At 35.2% G+C, this 27,474-nt stretch overlaps 2 protein-coding genes across 3 annotated transcripts; one reads left to right on the forward strand and one right to left on the reverse strand.

Annotated features, from left to right (window-relative positions):
• Positions 1–1,891: 1,891 nt before the first annotated feature.
• On the forward strand, positions 1,892–20,120 carry si:ch211-203d1.3 (protein phosphatase Slingshot homolog 3). Of its 2 annotated transcripts, XM_051127663.1 has the most exons (17): positions 1,892–2,057; positions 2,148–2,253; positions 4,326–4,429; positions 5,441–5,478; positions 5,583–5,766; positions 6,200–6,315; positions 7,714–7,782; positions 8,201–8,266; positions 8,558–8,834; positions 11,716–11,844; positions 11,934–11,980; positions 12,077–12,223; positions 12,764–12,964; positions 13,585–13,750; positions 13,854–13,949; positions 15,854–15,949; positions 18,932–20,120. In XM_051127663.1, the coding sequence occupies exons 3-17, from the start codon at positions 4,382–4,384 to the stop codon at positions 19,073–19,075; spliced, it is 1,824 nt and encodes a 607-aa protein (XP_050983620.1). In that variant the 5' UTR covers positions 1,892–2,057; positions 2,148–2,253; positions 4,326–4,381; the 3' UTR covers positions 19,076–20,120. The 2 variants fall into 2 exon arrangements, with proteins under 2 accessions (XP_050983620.1, XP_050983621.1); XM_051127664.1 differs by lacking the exon at positions 2,148–2,253 and having other exon boundaries at positions 1,893–2,057.
• Positions 20,121–23,193: 3,073 nt separating this feature from the next.
• mrpl18 (mitochondrial ribosomal protein L18) lies at positions 23,194–26,791 on the reverse strand. Its single transcript, XM_051127099.1, has 4 exons — positions 26,539–26,791; positions 24,231–24,399; positions 23,866–24,100; positions 23,194–23,352 (listed from the first exon to the last, which is right to left on the reverse strand). The coding sequence occupies exons 1-4, from the start codon at positions 26,633–26,635 to the stop codon at positions 23,281–23,283; spliced, it is 573 nt and encodes a 190-aa protein (XP_050983056.1). The 5' UTR covers positions 26,636–26,791; the 3' UTR covers positions 23,194–23,280.
• Positions 26,792–27,474: the final 683 nt, after the last annotated feature.

Genomic DNA, 27,474 nt, shown 5'->3' on the forward strand with positions numbered 1-27,474 from the left:
ATTTTCAGAAGATGCACAGTAGTTGTAGTGTAGTTTCTTTTTGTGACAGAGAATGAATGGAAAATAAAACCTCTCGCATAAAATTTTATTTGACCTCTTGAGGTTGATGATAAACACTTTCTGAATTAAGCATCTCCTTTCTCTTACCTTTTTAAAATAAAATTGCTTCATTTTTAAAAGATAAATACATTTCAGGCCCTGTTTTGTACCCTTTTTGTGACTGTGGAACACAAAACCAGTCATAAGTCATTTTTGGACAATATGATTTTTAATGTTTTTTTTTTGTTTGTTTGTTTGTTTGGTTTTTTTGTTTTTTAACAAGTTTCTTCTGCTCACCAAGCCTGCATTTATTTGATTCAACGTACAGCAAAAACAGTAAAATTATGAAATATTTTTACTATTTAAAATAACTGTTTTCTATTTGAATATATTTTAAAAAGTAATTTATTCCTGTGATCAAAGCTAAATTTTCAGCATCATTACTCCAGTCTTCAGTGTCACATGATCCTTCAAAAAATCATTCTAATATGCTGATTTGCTGTTCAAGAAACATTTATTATTATTATTATTATTATTAATATTTAAAACAGCTGAGTACATTTTTTCAGGATTCTTTTATCTGAAATAAAAGGAGAAATTATAGAAATTAATACTTTTATTTAGCAATGATGCTTTAAATAGTTTAAAAGTGATGATGAAGACATTTATGTTACAAAAGATTTCTATTGCAGATACATACTGTTCTTCTGAACTTTCTATTCATCAAATAAACATGACAAAATTATAGTTTTAGCTATTTTATAGCTGCTTATAGCATAATAATAATAATACATATTTTTTGAGTAACAAATCAGAATATTAGAATGATTTCTGAAGGATCATATGATTGGAATAATGATGCTAAAAATACAGCTTTGAAATCACAGGAATAAATTACATTTTAAAATATATTTGAATAGAAAAAATGATTTTAAATAGTAAAAATAATTCAGAATTTTACTGTTTTTTACTGTTCTTTGGATCAAATAAATTCAGGCTTGATGAACTTTAAAAAAAAATCTTACTGTTCAAAAACTTTTGACTGGTAGTGTATATATACAATATATATTACAAATGTGCCTTACAAAAGTGAGTTCAGTGCTTAATCGTCATTCGTTGTGAGAAATGTGTCACTGTTTGTAAAGGCTGATGTTCAATTTGATAAGAGTACACTTTGAATATTTGTACACTAGGTGGTGTAGTCACTGGTGTAACTATGCAACCTATAAAAAATAAGTCCAATAAGGCAGAAAACAAGTTTAAGGACTGGATGTAACTGTTGTACAAAATATTAAAGACTTCCCCACTATGAAGCTGTGAATTACTTTGCCACATCAGAAATTATAGTTGTGTGAAGTGTGAACACAAAATTATTATGTAAACACTTAATGTTGCTGTTCCAGCATTTACATTCCACAACGTTGCAATTTCATTGCAGGAATGCTACATTCCTGTACAATGTGACAAATTTTCTAGATAGCACAACAAAAATAAAAAAGTAACTTTCTTTTGTTGGTAGGACAATAATTATCTGAACTTCAATTTCCTATCTTTAGCTTTGTTCTTCAGATTAACATTTTTGTATTTCAGATTGACAGATTTTAATTGCTGTTTATTGAATTGGTCCTGTTCTGTTTGACTTAAGCATTGTTTAAATTTGATTTGTTTTTATTTAGTAAATGAAGGCTGAAGCAGTTGATACGTTTATAAAAAGTGCACTGGCTTTTTATATAAGGCATTACGTTACTTCTCCTTCGATGAACTAAATAGCATGTCTCTGTCGCTTTAATAGACGAATTACTCCCGATCCGCCTCTTCCATTTAAGGGCACATTTACTTTTCTCGGCCGAGAATAAGTCTTCCTGGTTTCATGATATAGTAGTCTGCCTTCCCCTTTAAATGTATTTTGGACCAGTGCAAAAGTTGTGGTCATAGGATCAAAATAACTAACGCGATTTTTCGAGGAAGACTCAGTTAGGAGGGAATCCTTTTAATTTCACAGCGTTTCAGCGCATCAGGTAAACTCTCTCTCTCTCTCTCTCTCTCTCTCTCTCTATCTCTCTATCTCTCTCTCCATGTTCAGTCCGCCCTCCTTTGCTTTTCTTAAGGAACTGGAAATGACAAGCCTCGACTCTGTTGTTGGTTAAAACACAGCTGTGTTGGAGCTACATAAGCGTAAAACATCACCCTACAGATATATTAGCAGGATATAAGGTATGTGGCAAATTTAATCGAGACATTTTTCAAGCCAACAATGAAACTGAAAGATGTAACATGCATAGATTGCAAGTTTGTGGTGTAAAACAGCAAATGCTTGAGCTGAGATGTTGTACTGTATCAACATGACGTGCGCAGCCGCCTTACTATGCCACAATTACAGCCTCATCCACATTTTTAACACGTCGAGCACATATATTGATATCTGGTGACATTTCGAAGAATGTGGGATCGTTTGCGCGTTTTATTATGGTGTGTCATGGATATGGCGAAGAAATGCACGGCATGTCTCCATCTTAGACCGCAGAACCATTTGACTGTTTAATTTCGGTTATCTGCTGCGTTACGTGATTTAGTTATGTGCTGGGAATTTATGGCACGTTACAATAGTACGATACACACTGGCGTTACTTAACTTTTAAATCATTAAAAGCACCAATTGAATTTGTTTCTCTTGTTTTGCCACCTAATGGATACTTGATGCACTATTCTGCTTTTTGTTTGTTTTGTTTTTAAATATTTGTATCCTTTCTTAAAATGATATTTAGTTCCCACTTCAGAGGTCCTGAGCTTCTGACCTTAGATCTGAAATGATTAAATAAAATCATACTACAGTGTCGTAATAATGGCATTGAATTCATTTTTAGTAAACATTACAAACCTTAAATTTAAATTAGTATTGATTTATTAGTATTAAAATGTTGAAAAATATGTGTTGATATTGACATGAGATATATATATATATATATATATATATATATATAAATATTATTTATATGTATATATACACACACACACACACACATTTGTTTTTGTGACTTGTGGGGACTTTCCATAGACTTCTATAGATTTTATACCAAACAATATTGTCTATCCCCTAACCCAACCCTAACCCTAAACCTAGCCCTCACAGAAAACATGTTTGCATCGTTACACTCTCACATAAACATAATTTACTATTTTTAATAATTTTTTAACATTGTGGGGACAATGTCAAAAATTTCAGGTTTTACTATCCTTGTGGGGACATTTGGTCCCCACAATGCAGCAAAAACAAGTACACACACATATACACACATACACGCACACACACATATATATATATATATATATATATATATATATATATATGTTTAGCACATGATTAAATACTGTTTTTAAGTTATATATATATATATATATATATATTATATATATATATATATATATATATATATATATATATATATATATATATATATATATATATAATACCACATATATTTAGCTGTGTCCCACATTGTGTTCTACATTTTCTTCCAAGAAAAGTCAAAATTTTCAGAACATGCACAGTAGTTGTAGTGTAGTTTCTTTTTGTGGCAGAGAATGAATGGAAAATAAAACATCTCACATAAAATTTTATTTGACCTCTTGAGGCTGATGATAAACACTTTCTGAATGTTAAGCATCTTCTTTCTCTTACCTCTTTAAAATAAAATTGCTTCATTTTTGAAAAATAAATACATTTCAGGCCCTGTTTTGTACCCTATTTTTGACTCTGGAACACACAATCAGTCATAAGCGTCAGTTTGTATATTATCGGAAAGCTGAAAAATAAGCTTTGATGAAAAATACAACTTTTTGAAAATCAGGAAACTGAGGGTGCAAAAAAATCAAAATATTGAGAAAATCGCCTTTAAAGTTGTCCATAATAAGTTATTAGCAATGCATATTGTTTTTGATATATTTACAGTAGAAAATGTATAATATATCTTCATGGAACATGATCTTTACGTGATATCCTCATTATTTTTGGCATTAAGAAAAATAAATAATTTTGACCCATACAGTGCATTTTTAGCTATTGCTACAAATATACCCGTGCTGCTTATGACGTGGTTTTTTTGTGCAAAGGGCGTACAAGTGGCTGAAATGTATGTGTGGATGTTGCTAACAGTTTCAGAGGCTGCTCTGTAGTAATTCAGTCTAGTTTCACTATAAATATCTTTCTTTAGTACTGCGTTTTCAGATGTATTACCATTCATCAGTTTGTGTCATATGTGTTTTTCTTTTCTGCTCGACTTTTCTAGCTGTTGAGCTGCTCTGACTCGTCTGCCGGTGTGAAAGCAGGATAACCGGCTGTGGAATGGCTTTGCTGACCTTGCACAGAACGCCATCTATTTCCACGACACCGGTGAGTTTTATTGCGCCTGCTGAAAATATCCATTTCTAAAATGCCACAGAAGAAACTCTGAACGTTTTGTGTGTCAGTTGCAGTTCTCCACACATTCTTTTCACCCTACTCCCACTCCCTCTATGTGTGTCCAGTTACTCTACACCTTTTTCTGTACACAAGTTTATGTATAATTAGTAGGAATGTCTTCTTGGTAGTGCTCCAAATGCTTTTGCTGTGAATCTGAATATGAGAATCCATTTTTAGCTGTTCCAAAAAAAGCCTCAGGATTATGTGAGGAAAGCGCCAAAATGCCTGATAACTTTTATTGCTGTTCTCAAGAGGTATTGGAGAACGTCAAGTAATCGTTCTCTGTCTCTATCGGTTGTTTGGCAGGCTTTATATTTATTATATAACACAAGATTCCTTTTTCACCCGTATCCCGTATGTATCTTCAATAAAGCATTATGTTCAGACTTTTTTGAGTAAAGTCTCACCAGAGCTTTAACCTAAAACCTCATTACCCCTCCTCTCCACCCCCTCTCTTCTTTTTCTTCTCGTCTCTGTCTGGACACGTCAGTCACATAACAGGTAATGTTACTGTCTCCTCTTTCATTCCATAGAAGCACTGATAACAGCCTCTTTGGTGTCCTTCTCTATGTCTTAGTCTCTCACTCTATTTGTTTCTCACTTCTCTATCATCCTCAGTATGAGCTTCCTCAGTGTCTTATCATACTGTGACCGCAGTACAGTTGGCAATTTTGCCAAAACGCCTTGTCATTGTTTTTCTGGGTTTCAATTTTTCAGCTTTTTTTAACCCAGTCACTCATCTCAGAGTGAGTTATGAGTAAGGGGAAAAAAGCTAAAAACCCTCTCCAGGTGCAAGTTTTTGGCAAATAGCACTTACTTAGTCAGATGATCCAGAGGAGTCAAGCAGAATATACTGGTGTGCATCACCCATTTTTAACATCGCCATTCTGGAATTATAACGTCTATTCAATCTATTATAATCAACTTAATTTTATTTTCAAGGATGAGCCTATTCCAAGAAGAGGACGACTTCAGAAAAGGTGATTGCTTGTGATACAACTTTAATCATGCGTGCGTATTTTAGTGTATATAGTGTTTCCTCCAGAAATGCGTAACTGATTAATTTTTTATTTCCGCTTGCCAGAGAAAGTTTCGCCCTGGTTAAGGGGGCAGTGCTCCTGGTGGAAGAGGAAGAGAGGGTGGGATTACATGAAGAAACCATACCCTCTCTGCCAGGTCCTAGGCAAGGAGGCCGACCCTCTGACACTCAGCGCAGACATTTGCATGCAATGATTTCTTTACTGCGACCGGAGGACACCGTCAAACTGGTTAGGATTTCTCAACGCACTCGTTTTGCTACGCTGCCTTTCTATGCTCGGATGTGCGTAGAAAGGATGCATGTGGAAATTAAAGGATGTGAAAGCACCCCATGCATTTACATTATTTATTGTCTGTTTGAGACTGATTTATGGAAGTGTTTGTACTTAATACTGCCTGTGTATGTTAGACACCGTGTTATGCATATGCAACGTCACATGTTCTGCAATGTGGTTTCTGAAGGCACTTTAGTTTGTTCCATCTTCTGCTATGCAGAAATGAGTAGCTTTGCTTTGACTTTAAGAATACAGTTGCACACAATACAGTTTGCTAAGATTGTGGAACAACATGCATGGTTGCTGTGCTTGAATTATAATAACGGAAAAGGTCTCTGTGTCTGATTCATTTACATTGTACCTGAATTTCTCTTTCTCCCTGTCTCAGGCTGTGCGTTTGGAGTCTGTGAGCCCAGTCAGAGTCAGATATTTGCTTATAGTCAGCACGCTTAACGAAAAACATGAGAGTCTGCTACTTGGCATGGACTTCCCAGGCTCAAACAGGTAGCATGTCTTTATAAACTAGATTATTAAGTCATCATAAGCAGCTTTTATTTCATTAAAGATAAATCCAGAAATGTTCAGTTGTATGTGTGACACAGTCAAACCAAAGTTTATTTAAACACCTTCAACATTTCTCACTTGTTACAGTTTATTTGCTATAGTTTAGAAAATGGTAGTAAAATATGACAGGATCTCAGAGTTAACTGAGTCAGGACAAATCATCTTGATAATTACAAATGAATTAGTCAAACCAAAATCAGACACCTTCAAAATGTGTGACATTATCACAGTTTATTTGCTATAGTTTAGAAAATGGTATTAAAGACCATGACAAGAACTCAAGAGTTAAATTGTATCAGAACAAATGATAATGCCAGATAACTGTAATAAAAAGGTATGTAACAAAACATGGTCAGGTCAAAGTGTCAGATCAAGTTTTTGGTCCCAAAAATTGATCAATTTTATTGGTAGTCCACTGTATGAAGGATTTTTGGGTATAATATGTCACAGTTTACTTAATATGTGAGATATGTGACCCTGGACCATAAAACCAGTCTTAAGTCGCTGGGGTATATTGGTAGCAATAGCCAAAAATACATTATTTGGGTCAAAATTATTGATTTTTGTTTTATGCCAAAAATCATTAGGATATAAAGTAAAGATCATGTTCCATGAAGATATTTTGTAAAATTCCTACTGTAAATATATCAAAACTTAATTTTTGATTAGTAATATGCAATGTTAAGAACTTTTAATTGGATAACTTTAAAGGTCAATATTTTGATATTTGGAAAAGTTGACCCTTATGACTGGTTTTGTGGTCCAGGGTCACATATTATAATTTAAAATCTGGTGTCTGAATCATTTTTGGTTTGACTGTACCTGGAAAATATTTGTTTGCCAATAGTTTTACAGCCTAAATTCTTTTGCATATTTGATAACATAAGTTCACAAACAACCGAGTCAAGGAGACCGTTTTTATTTTTAACGTTCTACTGTTTTGGAAATGGAATGTGCAGATATTTTACAAACATGGTGATCATGTTTAGTTGCAGTTTTAAAGAATAGTTCAACCAAAAATGACATTTCTGTCCTCATACCTACTCTCATGTCATTCTAAACCTGCATTACTTAATTTCTTCCGTGAAACATAAAAGAACTTATTTTGAATAATGTTGGTAGCCATTGAGTTGTGTGTGGAGACTGGAGATTTATTTTACACACGAATTTACTTTTTTGTCTTAATTTGGGGTGAACTTCCCATCTCTTGAAATATAAGCTTTTAGCAGATTTTTATATAAAATTGCATTGTACTTCAGTAAGCTTGTCTAGAAACATCTCTCACTCATTTTCTGTCTCTTTTTTTTTTTTTTTTTTTTTGTTTTTTTTCTTTCTCAGTGATGAGTGTACTATTGGACTAGTCTTGCCGGTATGGAGTGACACACAGGTTTACCTAGATGGAGATGGGTAAGAACATGAGTCATTCTGACCAGAAGTCAACTAATAAGGTGCAAACATATGATAATAATAGCAGGGAAAGCAAAAAATGGCAAAAGTGTGTGTTTATCTTGATATCATTATCTTATCATAAAAGTCAGCTTTCGCATGAGCTTTTAATGCAGTTTCTAGATTGAAGGGAACTCAAGTATGAAGGCTTTGCTTGTTTAGAAAGTTAGAAAACAGTCAGCACTCAACTAAATATTACTAAACTGATGTGAAAAATGTAAATAACGTTTAACCTAAAATAGAACTGTGCTCGGTTTGAATGGAAAAGCTTGCACTTTATAGTTTATCTGCACAGCTCTGCAAAACTTTATACACTGTTAAAGCCTCAACCCCACAGTTCTGCTTTTCTGACATTTTGTTTTCGCTCGTTCTCTTACAGAGGTTTCAGTGTGACATCTGCAGAAGTGACACGAATCTTTAAGCCTGTGTCCATTCAGACGATGTGGTAAGCTTTTAAAGCAGGAAATGCTGAGGAAACAACGAGTTTCCTCAACCTTCAACGACTTTGTGACTTTGTTCTTGCAGCCAACACACACTCAAATCTATGTTTTCAGTTATAAAGCTATTTCTGACATTGCTTAGAACTGACTTTTTTCACATCCTTCTAGTCAGTCATCATATGTACACTGTTAGACATTTGTATGAAGCCTGTGACTTGTAAATGTGTTTGTGGTTTGCTGATTGCTGATTGCTTGTTCACAGCACTCTTTTGATTGTCACTCTTACTTTGCACAAGGTCAGTGCTGCAGGCGCTGCATGGCTGCTGTGAACGGGCTGTACGTGGGGCTGTCATACCTGGTTGTGGGCTGGAGTGGGCACAACATTACAGAGAGAATGTGGAATCTGACCAGCACTGCCTTAATGAATGGGCGGCCATGACTGGTCTGGAGTCAGTCAGAAAATACACCGCAGGACGTTCATCCTCGAATCGGGAGTCAGTGGAGAGGGAGATCAAAGCCCAGCTACGAGACATCATGACGACTGAGGACTTGGAAAACATTACCTCAAAACAGGTAAAATGAAATGTCACCAAGCTCTCCCCTCTGCTCACTTATAGACCACTCAGTTCCTGATGGATAACATGGAAGTTCCACATGAAATTTTTGAGTGTAGGTAATATAACAAAAGGCATATGTTTGAAAACACAATTTCATTATTACTTAAAGGGGTCATCGGATGCAAAGTTCACTTTTACATGTTGTTTGAACATTAATGTGTGTTGGCAGTGTATGTACAAATCTACCCTATAATGATAAAAATCCATGCAGTGGTTTTTAATTAATCTGTAAAAATAATATCCCCTTTTTCAAGTCAAGCCATTCTCAGATGCCTGTCACACCGACAGAGGCTGCACCCACGATAGTTGATTGGCATGAGCGTCTTACCTCAGATCAGCTGTAACAGTCCGACCTCCATTGTTTCGATGCCGAATCAGGGATGCAAGTTAGACAAGAATATCTCTGATTGAGGCGTTGTGTTGCTGGATGTAATAATGAACATAGTGGTTGTCATTTACTCCCGACTTCTGAGCCGCTGAAGATGCAGTGGATTACGTTTGTTTGTGAAGGGAATGCACCTCCTGATCTACATAAATGTGTCTATGTTCACGCAAATCATTTGTGATCCAGCTTCACCTACAGCAGAAGTGAGTATAAGGTTTTTTTTTATGAATCTCTGCAATCACTTTTCCTAATAACGTGCTAGTTAGCAAGTTTCGTGGCTAAACGTGCTAAATGCGGCTTTTCAAGAATCATATCAGTTGATGATGTAAAAGGGCTGTCAGTTGATTTAAAATTTTAATCTTATTAATTACTTCATGTTTCGATTAGTTAATCAAATTAATTGCAAATTAAATTTGACTGGAAAAACCCACAAAAGATTATTTAAAGAGATTTTTGTGTTAAATGAGAAAATATCATGTAGACATTACAAATTGTAGCTTTAGAAAGAAATATTTTGTTTGATTCAACATTGAATTTATTGCACATAAACATTGAGGCTGCAACGGCGTAACATAAACTATGGAACATGAAAGAAGATAATTTGAGAAACATCCCAGTATTTTTTTTAGTTCATACAATGAAAGTCATTGATAACCCAGAAACTAAAAGAAACTAGAAACTAAATCTGCCAGCAGGTGGCGGTAAATGTCTTTTTGAGTCATTTATCATTGATTTGTTCAAATGGCAGATTCATTCAGGAATTCAGGCACTTCTTATGAATGTGCCTTTGAATCATTGATTCAACGAATTCATTCAAAACACAAATTCATTTAGAAACTAAACACCGCTGTGTGTTTTGGTCGGAGACACGCAACAATTCTGCTGTGGTTTTAAAGGTAATATGTTTTCTGCAAAATTGAGCAAAAACACATATTGTGTTTAAAATATAACACAATGTCAACTTCTTATTTACTGCACTGTTGTATAAAATCACATTTAAGCTTGTGATAGATCAGGACAAAATCAGCACTTGTGTCATATAGTATTGCTCTTGCTGCCTGTGTGATATGTAATATATATAAATTTGACTATGAAACAAGACACATACAGTGGCATTTTTGCCCCAATATCTTGAATTTTAGGGCATACCTGCATTTATGGAGTTGTTGTCCTGCATCATATTTGTCAGCAGTCAACTGTATGAAATATACTGTAAGATGATGTAGAGGGGGTGGGGCCAGTGCGTTAAAATATTTTAATTGCATTGTGTTTTCATAACTAATTAAGTTAACGTGAAACTGACAGCCTACTAAATAACATAAAAAGTTAATAATAAAATAAAAAAATTAAAACGGATCGTTTTTTCCCAGGAGATTGTCCATTAATTTTACTGACATTTTACTGACATTTTAACTGTATTACACAATGCAATGGAGTCCAAATTTCAAATTACAGGTAAAAAACCCTGTAAAAATCGATACGGAAAACTCCTTCATTAATACTGTACATTGTGCCAAGTTTTTAACTGTATTTTTTTTTTTTTTTTACAATATAGTGTGATTGGGTAATCTTTTTGCATATGTATGCAACAGTTGTGGTTTTGCTGTCCATCCTTCCATAACAGCCACTTTGCAAAGTCAGTATTGCATTGCAACAGGTTGTAAAACCTTTCACAATGAAATGTGGCACACAGTCAACTGTAATAAATGAAGAGAGACCTTGGTAAAATAGTGACGTTATAAACATTCTGAATTGCATTTTTTTGCAGCTTATTTTCATAAAGTGATCTGTGTGAAAGTTGTTCAAAGCACACTACTGTTCATGGGACTGGTATTATGTTTTAATTTTTTTTTTTTATTGTAAAATATAATGAAAAATATTAAAAGGTAATTTTATTCCGGGCTGAATTTTTAGCAGCCATTACTCTAGTCTTCAGTGTCACAATTATAATTTAGAAATGATTTTAATATGCTGATTTGGAAGCATTTTTCAGTATTCTAGGAAATTCCAAAGAACAACATTTGTTTGAAATGGAAATCTTTTGCAAAAATCTAAATGTCTTTACTGTCACTCTAATAAAATAATAACATTTATATAATAAACCATGTCCTTGCTGAGTGAAAGTTTTAATTTCTTTCAAACAAACAATCAGCAAAATTGATTGATCTTTGAACGGTAGTACAAGCCTGAAGACACACCTTTTAAAGATTCTCTTTCTCTAGAACTTCCTCAAGGTTAATGTGCCTGGGCTTGTTGTCTTATCCAGGGAATCTTTGTGGTATGAACATCACCAGCATTCAGGCAATCATTTAGTGAAAAGCTTGATTTGATGTTTGTAAGCATTATATATCATGTGACTTGCATTTAATGTGATTTGTATCTCAACCCCATGATTTTGGAGTTTCTAGCACCAAACATGTGAGCTAAAGTCAATCTTTTTGTGTGTTTGTAGGTGCGAACATCCCTGGAGACCAGAATAGGCATAGACATGAAGGACTACAAGGAGTATATTGACAATGAGATGATGGTCACAATGGCACAGATGGACAAACCTTCCAGAATCTTGGACTACCTTTTCTTGGTGAGTGTTGACATTTGTTTTGTTTTTTTTGTCTTGTCTGCTATACTGTTGAAAAACAGGTTATTTATTTGTCCTTTTTTCCCCCAAAGGGTTCCGAATGGAATGCTGCCAACTTTGAAGAACTACAGAAGAACAAGTATACAGATTAAATTTAATTATGATTAAAATGAAGATAATTTAATACTTTAATATTTTAATTAATGATAAAAATTATGATTTTTGTTTTTGGTAGTGTGGGCTACATCCTGAATGTTACGATGGAGATTGACAACTTTTTCCCAGAATCCTTCACCTACATGAATATTAGAGTGTACGACGTGGAGGCGACCGACCTACTCTCACACTGGAACAACACGTACATGTTCATCAGTGAAGCAAGGTGCTCAACACAACAACACAAACACACACTCATCTTCCTCATTTTGGTTTATGGATGACATGTATTTATTTTTTGTTTGCAGTCTGCCTACCCTGACTGTTAAAGACTGTAAAATTCTGTCATTCATTTCTCACCCTCATGTCGTTCCAAACCCGTAAGACCTTTGTTCATCTTCAGAACACAAATTAACGTATTTTTGATGAAAACCAAGAGCTTTCTGACCCTGAATAGACAGCAAAACAACTATTTAATCAATGTATTTACTACCTTTCTGGGCCTTGAATGTGTCAGTTGCATTGCTGTTTACGCAGGGTCAGAAAGCTTTTGGATTTTATCAAAAATATCTTAATTTGTGTTCCGAAGATGAACAAAGGTTTTATGGGTTTGGAACGACATGAGGATGAGTAATTAATGATAGAATTTCAGAATTTCCGTTTTTGGGTGAACTATCCCTTTAAAAATGAAAAATACTAGAGTATATCTTTGTGCTCTATCTCATTCTAATATATTATGTGTTGTTTCGTGTTAATGATGATACAGGAAGAGTGGACAGGCCATACTGGTGCATTGTAAGATGGGCGTCTCTCGCTCTGCCTCCACAGTAATTGCTTACCTGATGAAGCAGCAGGGCTGGACGTTAGACCATGCCCTCAACCACGTGAGAGAAAGACGGCCTATAGTGCAGCCCAATGAAGGTTTCCTCAAACAACTGCATACGTACAGCGGCATTCTCAGTGCCAGGTGACTGCACTCTCATAATGGTGCCGTACTGAAATCGGTCATCATACTCGCACAAACAAGCATTCGCACAGAAATACTGACATTTTTCACACTTGTGTAGAATCTCAATAGATGTTCAGGTACAGGCAAGTCAAGTCAAGCCTGGTTTATTGTTGTTCAACCGTGTGTGTACATGAGGGAACTGAATAGTGCAGATACACAAACTCGCTCTCATCTCAAACAGTCACAGCTTTGTAAGTTAGGGATCTTAAAAGAAGTTTTATGCTCAGTAAGGCTGCATTTATTTGATCAAAAATACAGTAAAACGGTAATGTTGAGAAATATATTATTTATTCCTCTGATGCCAAAGATAGACACAAATTTGAATATGCAGAGGTTTCTTTAGCATATTTTGTGCGTTTGCCAAAATGTATTGAAGTAATGTCAGCTGCAGTCTTTTTCTTGACTCATTGTTTATTTAGGCTGTCAAAAGTTAAAACATCTTTACACAACATTGGATCAATGCTATATAACCTGTTTTAAATCTGATAAATTGAAACCATTCATTGTATTAGGTTATGTGAGAATACGTGAGGATACAGTGATTGAATCAGTATTGAATTTCATTTCATACATTGCAGTAAACAGCGCCACAGTGCCCTCTGGAGGAGGAAGTCCAAGCCAGAAGTCCGTCAGCCATCTGTCCACAACGAATCAGCTACAGGGAGTGAACAAGAACAGAAAGAAGAAGAGGAAGACTCAGAGAGCCCAGGAGAGGGAAGCAGTAATGAGGATGAGGAAACCGATGTAAGGCAGTGTCATTTAACGTTCGATTTTGATGCTTATCTTTAGTTTCCAAATTAGTAAGTAACAGAAAGTGTGTTTATTTCTATGCCCCTGTCATTCTCAGGTTTTTGATGAACGGTTGGATGAGAGCTTTCCCGACACATCTGGGGCAGATATAGCCACATCCAACCCACTTATTACTGTACAAGAAAGTGATAAGGTTAGAGCACTCAGAGGCCGACAAGTTAAATTCATTACACTGGACTATTTAAAATGCCTTCCAGATGTTTGTGGTTTTCTTTACTATCACACCACCCTGCATCATATATGCTGAATGAAATCCAGTACTCATTTCTCACTACTTCTAGGATGCTGGATCCAAAAATACACTTTCTCACAGTATATCGTGACTTTTTTGCTTTTGACAACCATTTACAAGGTGAAGAAGTCTGGAATTAAAGAGATGGTACATCTAAAAATGAAAATTCTGTCATTAAGTATTCCCCTTCATGTTGTTCCAAACCTGTAAGACCATTCATCTTCGGAACACAAATTAAGATATGTCTGATAAATTTTGAGAGCTTTCTGAAACTGCATAGACAGCAACGCAACTATCACATTCAAGGCCCAGAAAGGTAGTAAGGACATCTTTAAAACAGTCCATGTGACATCAGTGACTATTTTATCAATGTTTTTACTACCTTTCTGGGCCATAAACGTTTCAGTTGCGTTGCTGTCTATGCAGGGTCTGAAAGCTCTCAGATTTAATCAAAAATATCTTAAATTTGTGTTCCAAAGATGAACAAAGCTCTTGCAGTTTTGGAACAACATGAATTTCTTTCTTTTTCATTTTTGGGTGAACTATCCCTTTAACTGCCACAAGGACATGCCACTTTACAACTATTTGTTCAGTTCTCAGCCCATTTCCACATGTATGAATGATTTTGAAAGCATTATTTTATACCTAGTCTTTATTTCATGGTTGGAATTATGGCTAGTGGCAGAAGAAAATGCAAACATAACCCAGATGTTTTCTGTAAAAATACATATATATATATGTGTGTGTGTGTGTGTGTGTGTATATATATATATATATATATATATATATATATAATATATATAAAGAGGGATGGAGAGAAAGATCTTATGTGATTATAATTAGCAAATTTTTTTTTTTTTTCAGGATTGAGGGTTGTGTTTTAAAGAGAACCCTGAGTATTAAGACTTGTATGGCTTAATATAATGTAAATTCTGTCTCTTACTGAAATATGTAGTAGAAAAACCATGAAAGATTTACATTATTTTTAAAAATCCACATTGGGCTACTGGCTACTGGCACTGCCTGTTGCTTTTTTTACCGCAACACAACTCGGAAAATAAAATACTGATAAGATGCCACATTATGCGGCATTTGGTTGTACTTTTCAGTCATAGGGCAACAACAGAATCGATGCAAGTCTTCACTGCTTTCCTAGCGATAAGACGAGGGGAAAAAAGGAAGGAAGCCTGTGGGCGTCTTTGTTCTCCCCACTTTAGCCCTGATGCTTTTGAGACTTTTAGTAGACCACAGCTACTGAGAGAGCTTACAGAGACAAGAAATGCTATGTGCCATCCTGGCAGGATGTAGACATGCTGACGCTCGTCGTGACACCGCGGACACTGAAGGAGTTTCTCAGCGTGAATTTCACTCAGAATCCTAGGGTGTTTAGACTTCTCTTGGGAAAAATCGATAGTACACCATTTGGCTTAAGCCTACACTTACATCCATCGCCATCCTGTGAGCTCTTTCAGTAGCTGTGGTCATCAGTATTTTATTTTTCGAGTTGTGTTGCATTAAAAATGGTAACAGGTAGAGCCAGTAGCGCACAGAGTGCAACCATTACATGTCATTAAAATAATGGCGCTACCCGTAGTCCAAAATGTATATAAATTCATGTGTTTTTTTTTTTTTTTTTTTTTTAAAGAACGTACATTTTTAATGGGTTTCCTACTACATATTTTGGTAAGAGTCATAATTGATGTTATATTGAGCCACACAAGTCTTAATACCCCAGGTTCCCTTTTAAATAATGGTTTGTGTTTTCATGAAGCACTTTTTTTAATGTTTGCAACACTTAATCCTAGGTGTCATCTAGCCCCAGCAGAAGTGGCAGGATGGATTTGTTTTCTCTTATGCAGTCTATTCAGCTTGACGACGAGGACAGAGGGATGGATAAAGAGGTGAGGAAAAAGAAAGTCTTGGTTGGAATACAAAACTGATTAAAGGAGAAGTCCACTTCCAGAACAACAATTTACAAATAATGTACTCACCCCCTTGTCATCCACGATGTTCATGCCTTTCTTTCTTCAGTCGTAAAGAAATTGTTTTTTGAGGAAAACATTTCAGCATTTTTCTCCATGTAATATGGTGCCCCGATTTTGAACTTCCAAAATGAAGTTTAAATGCAGCTTCAAACGATCCCAAATGCAGTTATAAACGATCCCAGTCAAGGAAGAAGGGTCTTATTTAGCATAACGATCAGTTATTTTAATAAAAATAATACAATTTATATACTTTTTAATGCCAAACACTCGTCTTGTCTTACTCTGCCTGGACTGTTTTTGTTCCTGTTCATGACAAAACTCCCATCTCATGTTCTCCCTCAACTTCAATATCATCCTATATCGCTGTTTTTCCTTTTTTGTTAAGGGTGTTTGATCTTTTTTTGCATGTTCCCTTTGCAAAGACTGGGTCAGAACTTCTGCAATGATGTAGGATGATTTTAAAATGATTTTTAAAGTTGAGGGAGAAAATACGGTCTTATTTTTTCGACATGCCCGAACTGTCTTAAGCCAGAATACACAGAGTTCAAGGACTGCAAGGCAAGACGAGCGTTTAAGAATAAAAGTTATTTAAATTGTATTTTTTTTTTTTAAATGTAAATAACCAATCGTTTCGCTAGATAAGACCCTTCTTCCTTGGCCGGGATTGTTTGCAACCGCATTTGGGATCGTTTGAAGCCGCATTTAAACTGCCCTTTGGAAGTCCAAAATCGGAGCACCATAGCAGTCCATTATATGGAGAAATATGCTGAAATGTTTTCCTCAAAAAACATAATTTCTTTACGACTGAAGAAAGAAAGACATGAACATTGTGGATGACAAGGGGGTGAGTAAATTATTTGTAAATTGTTGTTCTGGAAGTGGACTTCTCCTTTAACAAAGATGTATGAAAACTCGAGTCAAAACACATGCAAACTAGCATTAGGCAAGGCAAGGCAAGTTTATTTATATAGCACATTTCATACACAGAGGTAATTCAAAGTGCTTTAACATAAAAGGAAGTAGAATAATCATAAAAACAATAATAAAAACAATAATCACAAAAAAGGAAGTAGAAGAATCATAAAAACAATGATCACAACAATAAAACAAAAAATGTAGAATGTAGAAACTGATTGATATAATGATTTAAAAATGATTTAAAAATTGATTTAAAATAAATTTAAGACAGTTAAAAACAGAAAATGATTATACATAATGCAGTCAGTTCGGACGAAGCACAGTGCTCATTCAGTAAATGCACAGCTAAACAGATGAGTTTTGAGTCTAAATTTAAATGTAGCTAATGTTTTAGCACATTTGATCTCTTCTGGAAGCTGGTTCCAACTGTGGGCAGCATAATAGCTAAAAGCGGATTCCCCTTGTTTTGTGTGAACCCTTGGTATTTCTAACTGACTCGATCCTAATGATCTGAGTGGTCTGTTAGGTTTATATTCAGTGAGCATATCTGCAATGTATTTAGGTCCTAGGCCATTGAGTGATTTATAAATGAGTAAAAGTACTTTAAAAGCAAGCCAGTGTAGGGACCTGAAGACTGGTGTGATATGCTCAGATTTTCTGGTTCTAGTCAGAATCCTGGCAGCAGCGTTCTGGACGAGCTGCAGCTGTCTAATGGTTTTCTTGGGAAGGCCAGTGAGGAGACCATTACAATAATCCACCCTGCTTGTGATAAAGGCATGAATAAGTTTCTCCAAGTCTTGACTGGAAACAAAACATCTAATTTTTACAATGTTTTTGAGGTGATAGTATGCTGATTTAGTTACTGCTTTGACATGACTACTGAAACTAAGGTCTGATTCCAGAATCACACCAAGATTCCTGACTTGGTTTTTAGTTGTTTGACCCCTAGCATCAAGGTATGCATTCACCTTAAGAACTTCCTCTTTGCTTCCGAATGCAATGACTTCAGTTTTCTCCTTGTTTAACTGAAGGAAGTTCTGGCACATCCAACTGTTAATTTCATCAACGCATTGGCAGAGGGAATCAATGGGGCTGTAGTCATTTGGCGATTAAGGCTAGGTAAATCTGGGTATCATCAGCATAGCTGTGATAGTCAATTTGGTTCTTTCTCATTATTTGACTTAGTGGGAGCATATACAGGTTAAACAAGAGCGGCGCAAGAATTGAGCCTTGAGGGACTCCACATGTCATGGACGTCCACTTAGACTTATGCTCTCCTATACTCACATAATAACCTCTCCCTTCTAAGTATGACCTGAACCAATTGAGAGCCATCCCAGAAAGCCCGACCCAGTTTTCCAGTCTCTCTAGAAGAATGTTATGATCGACAGTGTCAAATGCAGCACTAAGATCTAGTAGTACCAGCACTGAATCAGAATTTAGGCGAATATCATTTATTATCTTAACGAGCGCCGTCTCTGTACTGTGATGCGGTCGGAAACCAGATTGAAAATTGTCCAGGTATCCATATGAGTTTAAGTAGTTGTTCAACTGATTGAAAACTACCTTTTCAATAATCTTGCCTATAAAAGGAAGATTAGATATTGGTCTATAGTTGCTCAAAATGGTGTTATCAAGATTGCTCTTTTTCAGAAGGGGCTTAACAACTGCAGTTTTCAGGGAGTTTGGAAAAGTCCCAGAAAGAAGTGAGGTGTTCACCACTTCTAAGAGATCTGCTTCTAAACAGTTAAACACACTTTTGAAAAAAGATTTGCAGGTTGCAGGTTGAGGATTTAAGGTGCTATACTATTTCTTCCAAAGTTTTGCTTCAAAAACAGACAAAGTGACTTCTTTTTGAAATTGCGGTCGTATCTGTCTAACCTCTGCATAACTTGAGGATGTGCTAATCACCTTTCTGATATTAATGATCTTCTCTGAAAAGGAGGCAAAGCCATTAACTGAAGAATTCCTGTTGTTTAGATCAGTCAGAGACTTTCTCCTGCGCAACGGAGGCGGAGTCACGGAAGAAGAGGCTTGACTCATCAGAGAGCGCATGTTGATGTTTCTCCTGAACCAAGCAGCAGACAGTCACAGAACCCAAACCAGGATGGAGCTGGTCTCTGAAGCACTTTAAAAAAACGGGCCGTGTTAAGAAATGCGTGAAAAGGTGAGGAGCAAGAACACAGGTAGTGATGATAATATAAAGGACACTCTTGCACAAGTCTTATCCTTCTGATTGTATCATTCCAAGTTCATTGCAGAATGAGGGAATTTATTCATATAGATGCTGTATCAATACTCATTTAGGTGATTTCATTATATTAAATATTTAGCACAAGGTTACCTATAAATGGAGATTTTACTAATTTTCCCCTCACCTATCCATCTAGCCCAAAACTCAAAAACTGTGATAAGTTTCAGGTGGATTGTTTAATAAAAAATTAAAATGGCTGGTTTCTTTCAGCCACCCCTTGTCAAGTACTGATAAAGAAACCGTTTTCCTGAGAGCATTATCATTCAAAATGTCACGTTGTGCCTTTTGAAATCTCTGTATGCTTTGCACCGTCATACTGAGCCATAAAATTACATTCACAGATTTTAATATGGTATTATAGTGCGAGTGGAGTATTCCTCTATCTCTCATGTCATTATACATAAACATGATGATTCCTCTCTATAGCATTGTTTCATGTCGTTCCTAATAAATAAGAGTGTGATTCACTCATTTTAGGAGTCCTATGCAATAATCTACTTTATAGCTGTTTTCTCTCCATGAATGTGAAGCTTTATGCTGCCTCAGTGAAGATCAGTAGGTGAAAAAGTGTAGAGAAAGCAATCAAGGATTTCAACTTTTTATTATTTCATGTATACTAACATTAAAAACTTTGGGGTCAGTAAGAAATGAGTGCTTTTTATTCAGCAGGGATGCATTAAAGTGATCAAAAGTGGCATTTATAACATTAAGAATATCTATAGTTTAAATAAGTGCTGTTTTTAAACTTTCTATTATGAAAAATGTTTTACAGTTACCGTAAACACAACTGTTTGAGTTATTTTTGAGCACCAAATCAGAATGTGACACTAGGATTAATAGCTGCTGAAAATTCAGCTTTGATTCTAGCAAAAATATGTTTTTAAGCAAATAAATGCAGCCTTGCTGACCATTCAAGGACACAATCTTACTAACTCCAAATTTTTGAATGGTAGTGTAGTTTTTAGACAGTGATGTAGCTACTTCGCTATATCATATGTTTTTAACACTTGGAGCTATTTTCATGTCTTTTTAAATTAAGCAGATGTTTAATATTTGTTTTTAATCTGTACAGTATGCAGGAATCAAACCCTGAGAAGAAACCAGAGTATTTTCCTAAAAAAATGTGCCAGTTATTTAACCGTCTCTGCTGTTTCAATCATTCTGCATGATGGTTCAGTGCCTTTAGTTAATAGAGGTGGACCAAAATAACTACATTTGTTAGTTTTCTGTTCGTGCAATTGAAACTAACACGGCTAACTCCTACATATTACGTGTGTCCTTAGCTATAGGGGTGGTTGATATGTGTCTTTGCATGATGTCTCAAGTATCAGACTGTATGCATGCTGTTTGTACTGTATGTAAGCCTGTCCTTGTGAAGCATGAGTCCTGTATGTATAAAGTATATACAATCTGCTGTAAAACATTTGTTGAAATGTGTATACTGTCATTGCACAAAGTGCCAATGTTGTGAAACCAAAGTTATGTTGTAGAATGTTCCTAGTATTGAGGCACCACTGGTTTTGCAGTTTGTTTTTCCACGAGAATGTCTTAAATTATGTGTATTAGCGATAGATGATGACCTACAGCCTTTGAAACGGCTAGTTTTCCTCACCTAATGTATGATGTGCCATGCCTTATCAACTTCAACAGTGAAACATTTCTGATGTGACTCGAATTTTTAATGTTGGTATCAGGTGGCGTTAAATATCAAGTCAAGATTGCTGTTGCTTTTTCTATTTATGACTGATCTGAACATGTATCTTTTTAATTTGATATACAAAGTTGTCTGTGCTATAAAAATTAAAATGAATTTATAATGGGGGCTTGAGAAATATCTAGTGGAAACTCTCTCATTGACTGGTTTTGCATCACTTTGAGTGTTTCAGGTTGTAAGATTCCTATTCTTAATAATGCTACTGTTAAACTATAGATAATAGTCAAACCAAAATTTATTCAGACACCTTCAACATTTCTCACATTATAAGTTTATTCGCTATAGTTTAGAAAATGGTAATAAAATGACAGGAACTCAGTTAAATGGCATCAGAACAAATTCATCTTGATAATGCCATCCTTCTGTCTCTTAAATGAATTGTGTTGAATAGCTGTCAGCAGTCAGCTGTTAACTTTAAATACACAATTAGATAATACTTAGGTTAACCAATTACCAAGCAATGTTTTATTTTGTTCAGTCTGTAGAAGAGGTCGCGTTAACCTAAAATTCTCCGTCATTGACGGAATTGTTTTTTTTTTTTTTTCACAAATGGAAAAATCTGAAAGCCGTCCGTCACTTTGACAGATTGTAGCTGTAATTCCGCCTCTGTCCAGTTGGTGGCCAGTGCGCTCCAGTGTAGCAGCAGAGCACAGAATACAGAACAAAAACCAAACTGTCATGAATGTTTCCTAGGCGACGCGTAACGAGTAAACAGAAGCTACAACGATCTATCACGCCACATTAAAGAGCACCAAAACGGTATTTATTGCTTGAATTTCCTAATGAAATAGACAGAATTTGAAATCTGACTTTGTTTCATATCAAAAGTAACAAAGCCTAGCCTATCGCTATTTAGTAAGGAAGGCGCACTATGTTCAGCATAGACAACATATCGATTAAGTACAGAATCGAGAGTCAAGAATTGATATTGATTCATTAAAATGAGATTATAATTATGTTGTTATAATTAAAATATGAAAATTAAAATGATGGGTAATAGGTTATGACGGAATTTTTACGACCCTGTCCGTCAAAATGAGGACAATGTTAAAGTCTAGCTAAACCTCTGGTCGCATTAACAATTAAATAAAGAACACTTAAGCAAAACATTTTAGCAAAACAACGTTGGTAGTCCACTGTATGAGGTATTTTTGGGTATAATGTATCAGTTTGTTTTATTTTGATATCCTCAGTTACATAAATGAACTTTAGTGTTCCATACCTACTAGTAAAAAAAAAAAAAAATATATATATATATATATATATATCAGAAATTATATCAGGTGTCTAAATAATTTTTTATTTGACTGTATATATATACAAACTTGTGCGTAAACCACTAACATGAACTAGTGCCATATTATTGGAAATGTTTTTTTAAAGGGGTCATCGGATGCCCATTTTCCACAAGTTGATGTTATTCCTTAGGGTCTTAATGAAAAGTCTGTAATGAACTTTGGTTAAAAATCTCAATGGTAGTGTAAAACAAGACCCTTTTTACCTTGTCAAAATGAGCTCTGCAAAAATCATCCCATTCTGAGGGATTGTTCCTTTAAATGCTAGTAAGCTCTGCTCGCCCCAGCCCTCTCTACTCTCTGTGCAGTGAGGAGCTGCTCTGAGAGATTGTTTACTTTAGCTGTGAAACTTACTAACTAGCACGTTATTAGTAAAGGTGATTGCAGAGATTCATAAAAAAACCCCTTATACTCACTTCTGCTGTAGGTGAAGCTGGATCACGAATGATTTGCGCAAACATAGACGCATTTATGTAGTTCAGGAGGTGCATTCCCTTCACAAACAAACGTAATCCACTGCATCTTCAGTGGCTCAGATGTCGGGAGCAAATGACGACCACTATGTTCATTATTACATCCAGCAACACAACACCTCAATCCCTCAATCTGAGATACTATTGTCTAATTTACATCCCTGCTCCAGCATCTAAACAATGGAGGTCGGACTGTTACAGCTGATGTAAGGCGGGTCTGAGGTCAATCAACTATTGTGGGAGCGCACCAACAGGCATCTGAGAATGACTCGATTTGAAAAAAGGGATATTGTTTTTACAGATTCATTAAAAACCACTGCATGGATTTTTATCATTATAGGGTAGATTGTACATACACTGCCAACACACATTAATGTTCAAACAACATAAAAGTGAAGTTCAGTCTGAATTATTTCGTCCCCGTCAACCCAAAAATGTATATCCCAATAATCAAACTGCTGTAATGTGTTGAGGATCCTTCTGTTACCGACTCAAAGAATACACAATTTGAATGTGAGAATATTTATATTTACAGACAAAAGCCACATTTCAGAACAGTATTATTAATAAAAAAAAAAAAAAATTGCTGCAACTTAAATGAATTTTCGCCTTGGTTCACTAAGCATGATGCCGCCCTCTTTCATGGCTGTCCAGAATGTCTGATTCTGCAGTGGGGATAAACAAAAAAAGTACAGAATTAGTCTATACATTTACACCAGTAACTGGCCATTAAAGGAATAGTTCACCCAAAAATCATCCTCCGAACACAAGATATTTTTGATGAAATCCGAAAACTTTCTGACCCTGCATAGACAGCAACGCAACTACCACGTTCAAAGCTCAGAAAGGTGGTAAGGAAATCATTAAAATAGTCCATGGTTCAACCGTAATGTTATGAAGTGACAAGAATACGTTTTCTTTGTGCACAAAAAGTATTCTCGTAGCTTCACAACATACCTTTCTGGGCCTTTAACATGTCAATTGCATTGCAGGGTCAGAAAGCTTTTGGATCTTAACAAAAAAATATTTTAATTTGTGTTCCGAAGATGAATGAAGGTCTCACACTTTGGAATGACATGAGGGTGAGTAATTAATGACAATTTTCATTTTTGAGTGAACTACCCCTTTAATGTATAATACTTAAAGAATTTATAAAAAACAAACAAAAAAAAACTCACAGACTCCGAGCGAAACTTCCATGGCACCTCTCGATAAACAATCCGTGTGATGCCTGCTTCACGACACCTCTGAGCAAGCACCTCACCTACGGCACGGCAAGCTGCTACAGACCGTGTGGAGCCCAGCTCACGCTTCAAAGCCCACTCCTTCGTGGAGCAGGTCAGCACAGGATCTATCGAATCACTTGAGTACACCTCAGCTGTGATGTGATGCTGTGTGCGCCTGAACACCAACCTGAGGATGGAACAGTATAAAAGCAGTTTAGTGTTTGTCTGCTGGATGCTGATATTAGAGCTGTGTTCAGCAAAACGTTGTATGTGTTTTATTATTCACATCTAGTTGTGGTCTTGAAATGCACACAAACCTGTGATAATATTGTCTAGAGGGCCACACTGTAGCCCAGCCTCGATCCTTCACTGCCAGGGCCATCTGTTCCAGGTTTCTTGGGTTTCGGTTAACAAATGTTTTATTGATAGCTTCATTATCACTAATCACTGGTTCTGGCTCAGGTGCCGTCTGACTGTATTTCCGAGCTGGTGGGGAGAGACACATCATAAACACTGTGTTTGAAATTAATCTACAGATCCCTTAAGAGGTTTCAACCACGCAACGCTGCTGTATTTGCTTACCACATCTGTGAACGTCTCTAATTTCAAGTGCAGACTGTTTAATTTTACACATACTCTTATGTGGAGAATGTGTGGGGGGAAAAATTGTAAAAGAGCTGTTCAATGCAAAATAAAAACATATATACACAGTTCTTGAACAGTAAGATTTTTAATGTTTTTTTTTTTTTTTTAAAGAAGTCTCTTCTGCTTACCAAGCCTGCATTTATTTGATCCAAAGTACAGCAAAAACTGTAACATTTTAAACACTTTTACTATTTAAAATAACAGTTTTCTATTTTAATATATTTTAAAATGTAATTTATTTCTGTGATTTTTTAGCATCATTACTCTAGTCACAAGATCCTTCAGAAATCATTCTAATATTCTGATTTGCTGCTTAAAAACATTAATTTTTTATGCTGAAAACTGAGTATAATTTTTTCAGGTTTCCTTGACGAATAGAAAATTTAGAAATTTATCTGAAATAGATGTACAGTGTATAATGTTTTTTTTTAATTTCAGATAAATGCTGATCTTTGGATCTTTCTATTCATCAAAAAATCCTGAATTTTTTTTTAAAAATATTGATAATACTAAAAATGCATATCACCATATGTGACCCTGGACCACAAAACCAGTCTTAAATCGCTGGGGTATATTTGTAGCAATAGCCAAAAATACATTGTATGGGTCAAAATGATTGATTTTACTTTTATGCCAAAAATCATTAGGAAATTAAGTAAAGATCATGTTCCATGAAGATATTTTGCTAAATTCCTACTGTAAATATAGACCATTTCGTTAGATGTAAACAACACTGGTTCAGAAGCACTTCCTGTTTTTTTGTTTTTTATTTTTTATTTTATTTCACATATACAAATACATCTTAAAGGTGCTAATGTAACATTTTCATCCAGTCAAATGTTATGTTGGTTGTATTTTTTTGTGATGTTTGTGTAAAGTTAGAAAAAAAAGAAATAGGAAGTGTATCGGGACCAGTATGTTTACATCTGACGAAATGGTCTATATCAAAACTTAATTTTTGATTAGTAATTTGCATTATTAGAAACTTCATTTGGAGAACTTTAAAGGCAATTTTCTCAATATTTAGATTTTTTTGCACCTTCAGATTCCATATTCAAATAGTTGTATCTCGACCAAATATTGTCCTATCCTAACAAATCATACATCAATGGAAAACTTATTTGTTCAGCTTTCAGATGATGGATAAATCTCAATTTTGAAAAATTGACCCTTATGACTGGTTTTGTGGTCCATGGTCACATATTAGAATGATTTCTGAAGGATCATGTGACACTGAAGACTGAAGTAATGATGCTGAAAATTTAGCTTTGATCACAAAAATAAATTACATTATAAAATGTTCAAATAGAAAGTTATTTCAAATGGCAAAAATATTTCACAACATTACTGCTTTTGCTATATTTTGTATCAAATAAATGCAGGATTGGTGAGCAGAAGAATAAAAATGATATATATATTTTGACTGGTAGTGTATATCGATGTCAATCAAATAAATGATAATGATGACCACTGAAACTCCTTTGCACAAAGGTCAAATTTCCTAATACCTATGAACGAACGAATCTTTTAATTAAATGAACTATTCATAAGTCATCCAGCTGATAAAACTGAGGAAAACAAGACAATTTTAAAATTTTAAATTTTCATGATAGATCAGTTTTGCTAGTGAAACTCTATCAAATAAAAATATAATAAACGAAACACGGTCCCAGTATCAGTTTTTGGTTAACTTACTCGAGATTCGAGGCACAGGGATGAATCAAAATCCCCATCTGCCTCCAGATTTACTAAATCAGTAGATTTATTTTGATGCTATTTTATTTGAGGTCCAAAAAGGTTTGTATTCAGTATGTCAAGAACGAAAAAAACGACATTTTTTCTCTCATTTTCAGACAGCAGATTGTGTATCTACAAATTTTCTGCCATAAAATCTTTTTGTCGTCCGTATTAATTTATTTAACACACACATACAGCAGAGAGACAATGAAAATAGTTGAAGGGTCTAGTTGTGTTACTTACAAGACTGAATGTGAATCCACGCCGCTGCAGCCGTGGATCTCTGACATTGACCGAACAACGTGCGAACGCTACGGCAGACATCGCTGAACAAAGCCATTTGACAACTCTACAAAATACCTTTAATTCTAGTAACAAATTATAGTTGTTGTTTCTGTACAAACGAAGACAGCATGACCCTTCGTTTAATATTAAAACGACTTGACCGCTTTCTAGTGCGCAGCCATTTTGATGTCACACAAAAACGGTTCCGTGTTTCCGAGAACAAGTTTGGAGCTCACATAGGTTCCGCTTAGAAATGCTTAAGGAGAATAAAAACATAACGTTTTATAACATTTGTAATAACTAAAACTTAATGTATACTTGACTTAAACTTAGAGTATTTAATTAAACATTCTTTAAGATCCTTAAACCACAATTAATAAATGGTAGGGTAATCGGATATTATCATGCTGTACACAAGATGGCACTAGTACACTTCATTATAGAAAAGAAATCTTAGTCACAGTGCCATTATGGATTTTTGGCCATGAATTATGGTTATAACATGGTATACACTGGCTTCGAGTATTAAATATGCACGCTAAATAAGCTTGTCTTTGACATAATAGTATGAAATTGAAATTAAGGTTTAGCAGGCCTACATTTACATGCTCGTTTAATAAGACAAAATAGCTTACTCAGTTTCGATTACAAATAACTTGTGGTGAACTGTCAGAATAAGCATACTTTTACATCTGCTGGTGAGGTTTGTTTAAAACATATCCAATAGTTCAAATGAAACTATTTTTCTCTCAATCTCTACAGTTTATTATAGCACACTCCTACATTTTCAGGCAGCGGTGGGCTCACCTCTGGACATTAAGGGATTTTCTGCATGGCTTGCCATTTTAATTTGGCCAATTTGTTTGTGCTGCACTTTTAGCATGCTGTGAAGAG

Source organism: Labeo rohita, chromosome 14, assembly GCF_022985175.1.
Source record: "Labeo rohita strain BAU-BD-2019 chromosome 14, IGBB_LRoh.1.0, whole genome shotgun sequence".
Classification (NCBI taxonomy): domain Eukaryota; kingdom Metazoa; phylum Chordata; class Actinopteri; order Cypriniformes; family Cyprinidae; genus Labeo; species Labeo rohita.